Below are 7,116 nucleotides of genomic sequence, written 5' to 3' on the forward strand. Positions count from 1 at the left end.
AGTAAGGGGGGCGGGGCCTCCGCCCTCTTCCTGCTCCGCGGCGACGGGACGCGTCTCCATGGCAACGACGGCGGCCGGCGAGGGCCGCGCCCGGGGCGGGGCCGGAGGCTCCTCCCTTCCCGCGGGCCGTCGCGGAAACGACGCGGGGTAGGCTGGAGCGGGGGGGGGCGGGGACTTTACTTCACCCCTCGCAGGGAGTGGGGGGTGAGACCCCCGGGGTCAGCGTCCCCTCCCCGCCCCTGCTTGGGGTCTCCCGGGTGCGGGTCGCACGCACTGGTGGGGGGGCGCCCTCCCGGCGCTGACCCCAGCCCCGCACACAGGATGGCGGTTGCGGCGGACGTGGAGAGCGGCCTGGTGGCCCAGCCCTGGTGCTCGCTGCGCCTGCCCGAGGCGCCCGCCGCCCTGGCCAAGGCCTGCTTCGGCGCCGCCGGCTACGCGCTGCTGCTCTGCGACCTGGACGGCGCCTGGTTCGAGCGCCTGGAGGCCGCGGCCGTGGCCCAGAGGTCGCAGGTGCGCGTGCCCCGGGCCTGGGTCCTCGTGGGACGTCGGCCGCGTGCCCCGGCGCGGCCCCCGCGCGAGCGTCGCGGGGCGATGTCCTGGGCGCCCCGCGCTCGGAGCTGGATACGGGGCTGGTGCCACCACCCCGCGGTGGTGCCGGGAGGGGGGCGCGGGGCTGAGGACCCTGGCTCCCGCTGACGTCTGCTTCCCAGGAGCTGAATCGGCGGCTGACGGCCCGCACCCCATCCCTCCTCGCCCGCCTGCAGGACCTGCTGTGCTCGCTGCTGGAGGGCCGAGCCAGCGCCGGCACCGCCGTCTCCTGGCACCGGGACGCTGGGCACCTCACGCTGCGCGTCAAGAGCGAGCTCTCAGGGCTGCCCTTCTACTGGGACTTCCGCTGCGCCCCAGCCCCTGTGCCCATGGTGAGCGGTGCTGAGCGAGCCGTTATAACCCCAGCCGCCGGGGCCAGCAGCTCTGGGGTCCAGGGGCAGCGGCCGCAAGAGGCGATGGTGCCTCTGCTCCACGCTGGCCAGGCCTGACCGGAACGCTGGGGGCAGCTCCAGCCCTGCGCGGGAACAAGCCTGTGGGGAAGCTGGGGGGGGCAGAGGTGGTAATGGGGGTCAAGGGCGAGTCCTGCAGGGAGAGGCCGAGGCAGCCGGGCATGTTCTGCTGGGGGGCAGGGCTGCAGGGGCAACCTGGGGGCTGTGCAGAGAGGAGGGAGAGCAGCTTCTCTCCTGCCGCCCAGAGCAGGTGCCCAGAGAGTACGGGGGAGCCGTGAGGGGCAGGGCTGGAGGCTGCAGCCAGGCACGCTGAAGTTGGATCTCAGGAGACACCTCTGCACAGCCCAAGAATGGCGGCTGCACGGTGACCCCAGGATCGTAGTTTCATAGTTTCTAGGGTCGGAAGGGACCTGAGTAGATCATCTAGTCCAACCCCCCGCCATGTCAGGAAAGAGTACTGGGGTCAAATGACCCCAGCAAGATGTTTATCTAACCTCCTCTTAAAGACCCCCAGGGGAGGAGCCAACACCACTTCTCTTGGAAGTTAGTTCCAGACCCTAGCCGCCCTGACCGCGAAGTCGCGCCTTCTGATATCTAGCCTAAATAGATCGGGGGATGCTGCAGCACGGAAGGGTGCAAGGCGAGGCTGGACGGGCGCCGGGTGGGAGGGTCGATACATAGTGATACCCATGCTCTGCTGGGGGTGTCCCAGGATGAGCTGTGCTGGCTGCCCCACCCCACTGAGGTCAGGGGGTTGAAGCCCCCCAGAGGTGCTGGATGCTGAGGCTGTGCCAGGGCTGCTGCTGGGACTCAGCTCTGCAAGGTCCTGGCTGGAGGCTCTTGCCCCCCCTGCTCACACTGCCTTGGTGGGGGCAGGCAGGGATTTGCCCCTGCTCAACCTGGACCAGCCTGGGGGCTTTCTTCTCCCTCTGCAGCAGGGGCACGGCCTGGGCCTGGGCTCTTTCCAGTACCACTCCCCTGGCAGCAGCAGGACGTTGGTGGCCATGGCCCCCCTGTATCCTGGGGCGGGGGCAATGCTCTGGGCTGTGTTAGGGGCGACTGTGTTGTGTGGCTCTGAGGTCGCACACAGGGTTTGTGTGGGGGGATTGCAGGGGGCTGATCCTATCTCGGGCTGGATGTGACCCCGCAGTTCCCTGCCAGCCCTGTGACTCTGGGATTTCTGATTCAACCAGGGTGACACAGTGGGCTGCCTTGAGATCCTTTTGAGGGTGCTACAGGGGGCCACACACCGTTAGCACCCATAAGTGTGCCAATATGTTCCACAATAGCAACCCTGAGGTTTCAAACAGGAATCCAGAGTGTTAAATCCAGCCTTGCCCACTGTGGTCTTTCTGGGTTGTTTGGAAAAGCAAAAACTGCTCTGTTACATTTCTGTTATCGTAAAACCTTGGCAATTAAGAACTGGCATTTTCCAAGGGGGCTTCAAGTCTAACGAGGGTGCCTTGAGTTTAAAAAGGGTGACACCCACTGACCTAGAGGTTTTGGAGCCCTTCCTGGGTGCACTGACCTCCCCCAGCACTCTTCCTCTTCTCTCCCTGGCGTGTGTCATGCCCGTCCCCCACTGAGACCTGGGTGTCTGGGGGTGCTGGTGTAGCACAGACAGCAGGGGCAGGTGCTGGGGGTAGGAGCAGGGTGGGTGTGGGGACAGGGCTCTGCTGTGTACTCCCCCCATGGCTGTTATAAGGCTTGGCCCCATGCCTCAGTTTCACCACCCTGCAGGCTGGGGCTTCCTGGAGCAGCTCAGGGGGGCATCTCCTGCCCCAGGGTCACTGGGAGGCTGCTGGGAGGGGCTGGGCAGGCTCCTTCCTGCGTGGCTCTTGGCACCTGCACTGGTGCCCAGCGTGCAGCAGGGGGCGCTGCGCACCCGACCAATAACCTTTGGCCAGGCTGTGGGAGAGGGGTTGCCCTAGGGTGGCAGCTGGGGCCCCTGCCTGGATGTCCTGCCCAGCCGTGTTCTCCTTGCTACCCCCAACCCCGGCCCGGGCCATGTGCCCCTCAACCCCCTGGGGAGCATGTAGTCCCAGGCACCCGCTTGCCCTGAGCGTGTGGAGAGTCCTCAGCCAGCTGGCCAGGCCCGGAGAGCTTGTTGGGGTCTCCCATGTGCAGAGAGCTCCCCACACACAGCATCCTGCTGTTGCATCCCTGAGACTGGGGCATGGCAAGGGGCTTTCCACCGGGGCAGGGCACCTGCTGTGTATCACCTGCTGGCAGGAGGTGACCTACAGAGGCTCATGGCCCCTTTCCCCAACCCCTGTGTCTCCCCCCACTTCAGGTCTGCCAGCACCTGGTGCGGCCCCTGCTTCGCATGAGCCTGGCCCTGCAGTGCCAGCTGCAGCACCTGACCTCGCTCCTGCTGCAAAAGGATGCCGAGATCGAGGACTACCAGGAGAGTGGTGCTGTGCTCAGCCGAGGTGAGCGGGGCTGGGAGCAGGGACCGCGTTTCCTTCCCCGCTGCCCTAGGCTGGCCCGTGACAGCCACCTGGCCAGTGCCCAGCCGGCCTTGCTTCATGCTTGACGGCAGCCAAGAGCCCGGGGTGTGGCCCCCCCCACGGAGACCCAGCCCTTGGCCAGTAGCCAGAAGGCTTGTAGGGCCGCCAAGGGGCTCGGTGCTGCCTGCCACGGGGCTGGGAGGGGCCCGGCAGCCTGGGACAGGTGCCAGCTCCCGTGCACGTGGGCTTGGAGCACAACCAGGGGCTCCTTCTGGGACATCACGGTGTTCACAGCTGGGCTGTGGACTCCTGGCCAGCACTGGGACACTCCCCAGGGCCTGGCCTCCTCCCTGAATGGGGAAGGGGACCCTGAGTCCCATTTGCAGTGCTGACACTGCCTGGACCTGACGCTGGGTCTCACTGGACAGCAGCACTCGGGGCCCTTGCCCATCAGTGCCCCTCTCCCTCTGGAGATCCCTTGGGAGTTGGGCCTAGCCCGGAGCTACACCTCTGCCAGTCTTCCTTCACCTGGGTTGTGCAGCATGGGGCACCAGGGAGTCCAGCTCTGCCAGCATGTATCTGTCCCCTGGGATGCCTAGGTTCAGGCTGGCACACATGGCCCCTACTCTGGGGTCAAAGGCGGTGCTGAGCTCCCTGGGCCATGCCCGCTGTCAGCTCCCATGTGCTGGCTTGGCAGGGTTCCCTGGCAGGGTTCCTGGAGCTGGGGATGGTGTGGGGAGGTCTGCCCCATCACCATCATGTCCTGCCTCCTCACTCCTAGTGAAGAAGCTACGGCTGGCCCTTCTCCAAGGGGCAGAGGAAGGAGGGGCGGTCCGGGGTCAGCCAGCAGGCATGGGGCAAGGCCTAGCGGTGGGGACATGCCTGGGGGAGGCTGCAATGCACCCCAGAGCATAAAAGAGCCCCTCAGGAGGCTTCTTCCCATCCCCCAGACCCATGGACAAGCTGAGCCAGGCAGCACCTGCTCCGTGCTCCAGCCCTGTCTGCGCTGTGGGTCCTGACTAGAGCCAAAGCTGGATGCCTGGAGCTGGTGACGAGAGCCCCGTGGGGATGAGGCCTTGGCCTCCTGCCTGGGAGAGCTGGAGGCAGCCCCTTTAGCAGTGTTTTGCATTCACCCCCCAGTAGACCAGCCTGTGCCACCCATGCCCTAGGCTCCTGCAGCCACTGGGCCATGGCCAGGTGGGCAGAGGCTCTCCTGATGCCAAGGCCAGTGCCACATGGCTCTGGGCAGGGGGTGAGGGAGGCAGGGGCCATGTCCAGGGACTTGCGGCATGCCCTCACGCATGGTCTCTCGGCAGACCGCCTGCGGACGGAGCCCTTCGAGGAGCAGGCCGTGCTGCAGAGGGTCCTGGCCGAGGTAAGAGCGTGTGGGAGCTGAGGTAGACCAGTGTGAGGGGCTCATGGGCTCTGTGCCCGCTGGATGCGGCTTGCATGGGCAGCCTGTTGTGGCACCCCAGAGCATGTGTGGGTTAGTGTGTGCAGGGTTGTGGCTGGGGAGGGGCTTCACGTGCCAGCGCTGGGCTCAGTTGATTTGGCTTTGTGGACTGTAGGGGTGGCCTAGTATGCTGGATCAGGGTTAGCAGGGCCCAGGGTGCTGGGCTGAAGTTGACATGAGCTGGTGACCTTGTGTATGTGTGAAGCCCTCAAAGCCGTGGCCAGTCCCATGGCAAGGGCAGGGCAGGCTTGCCTGGGCGAGGGGGCAGTTCCAGGCAGAGGGGGAGGTCAGGGCACCTCTCTCCCTGGAGTTCAGTAAATCAATACTCCCATGTCTGCTGAGCGGGGGTGCAGTGGATGTTGCGGTTCCTGTGGTGGGGGGGCAGCCCTCTCATGGGCCTGCCCAGCACCTGCACTTACATCGCTGGGGTGTGAGTGCCATCTCTGTGTAGCAGCTGCCATGGCTCTGCACCCCGAAACACGGGCTGCCCTATATGTTCCTGATCAGGGCCTGGGATGGCTCTGGGGCTGCAGGCCAAGAAAGCATGCAGGCTGCAGCATAAGCGCCTTGTTAAACATCATTAAGGCCTGGATAGAAAGAGTGGGGGCTATGGGGCTCCCTGCTCTGGGGGCTGTGAGCTGGGGGATCGGGCAGCTGAAGGGAAAGGTCCTTGGAGTGGCTGGAAGCAATAGCGGACATTCATTAGCTGGCAAGTCTGGGCTGGCGGGGAAGGGGGCAGTGGGATGCCCTCAGTGGGGATGGGATCTTTTCCTGTGTTGGCCACTCGTAACAGGAGCTGGAGCTGTCGGGGAAACCCCTTGGCTGGCAGGGCCAGGACAAGAGGAGGCTGTTTATACTGGCAGCAAGTAAATGCAGGCCCAGGACTTAGCTGGAGCAGGGAAGAGCATCAATCCCATGGTTGGGACGCTGGAAGCGATGGGCAAATGTGTTGGGAAAGAACCAGGGTGAGGAGCTCGTGCCCTGTGAGGGCTGTCCAGTTCTTTCCAGAGGCTGTTCAATGCTGTATAAGGACAAATGTTTTTCATCCAGGCAGCTGGGATGTTCTGTACCCAAGAGTTTGAGAAGAGCTGGCCAAGGAGTCCCCAGCCGCCGGTGCTTGTTTATAATGAACCCTGGAGTGCCAGGGAAGTTCCAGGAGGTGGGAAGGGGGCTGGTGCTGGGCCAAAGGGCCGGTGAGATGGGCTGAGGACCCCAATCCTGACCCTGGGCATGGGCAGAGCAGTGGGTCTGTGAGAGACATGTTGTGCCCTTTGAGAAGATGAGAAATACAACTGGTAGGAGAGGATCCAGGAGGGGGTGCAGAGTTGTGACCGAGAGCAGCGAGTCCTTGGCACGTGTCTGTCATTGGGCGTGGAGGGGGTTTCTGGTCCTGGGCTCTGTGACTGCATGTCCCCCTGTCTCTGCCCTTGCTAGTCGTCTGCTCAGCCCCCTGCCTTGGGCCAGGGTCACAGGCACCTGGGGATCAGGACAGCTTTCCCCCAGTGCACGGTTCTGGGGGTGTCCTGGGCCCAGAGCTCTGGAGACCGTCTCCAGCAGGAGCTGAAATCCCAAGTGTGCCAGACTGGGAGCGGTGGTATGGGGCAGGCCCTGGTGCGCACACTCCTCGTGCATCCTGCCCTTGGGCTCTGGGTCACTGGATTTGGGGTCAGGAAGGAATCCTCCCTCCCTAGGGCAGATCTTCTGCTGGGACCCACCAGGGGCATCCAAGCTCAGCACCTCCATCCTTAAGGCAGAGCACCCGGTCTCTCCTGTCCTTGTGAGCCCAGGGGTCAGTGCTGCTGTAGGCCAGAGTCTGCCCTGGGGCCCGCGCAGTGTCCTGGGTGAGCTGACCCTGGGTGGATGCATGAGGGGGTGAGGGGGCAGGGGCAGGAGGGGACTTGAGCATCTCAGCAGGGTTGGGGAGGCTGTTGCTGCAGCTCTGTGCACCAGGCTGGTGACTGCCAACACCTGAGGACCCAAAGAGGAGTCCCGGGCAACAGGGCTGGGACCAGGGCAGCTCTGCCATGGCATGTTCGTGCTGGACACCTGTTCCCCATCAAGGTCTATATTCCTCCAGCTGGGGCTGTGCTGGCTGCCTGCCACCCTGGGGGTCAGAGGGTTGAAACTGGAGTACTGCATCCAGTTTTGGGCTCCACAATTCAAAAAGGATGTGGAGAAGCTTGAGAGAGTCCAGAGGAGAGCCATGCGCATGATC

At 64.4% G+C, this 7,116-nt stretch overlaps 1 protein-coding gene across 1 annotated transcript in view; it reads left to right on the top strand.

Annotated features, from left to right (window-relative positions):
• The first annotated feature begins 283 nt into the window (after positions 1–283).
• The window catches only part of NHEJ1 (non-homologous end joining factor 1), a 29,377-nt gene continuing 22,544 nt past the window's right edge, over positions 284–7,116 (top strand). Inside the window, exons 1-4 of the mRNA XM_019554536.1 lie at positions 284–510; positions 711–920; positions 3,292–3,430; positions 4,765–4,823. Of these exons, the coding sequence (XP_019410081.1) occupies positions 322–510; positions 711–920; positions 3,292–3,430; positions 4,765–4,823 (597 nt within the window). The 5' untranslated portion in view covers positions 284–321. The remainder of the gene's footprint in view (positions 511–710; positions 921–3,291; positions 3,431–4,764; positions 4,824–7,116) is intronic.

The sequence above is a fragment of the Crocodylus porosus genome, unplaced genomic scaffold (genome assembly GCF_001723895.1).
Source record: "Crocodylus porosus isolate Cpor-Errol unplaced genomic scaffold, CroPor_comp1, whole genome shotgun sequence".
Lineage (NCBI taxonomy): Eukaryota > Metazoa > Chordata > Crocodylia > Crocodylidae > Crocodylus > Crocodylus porosus.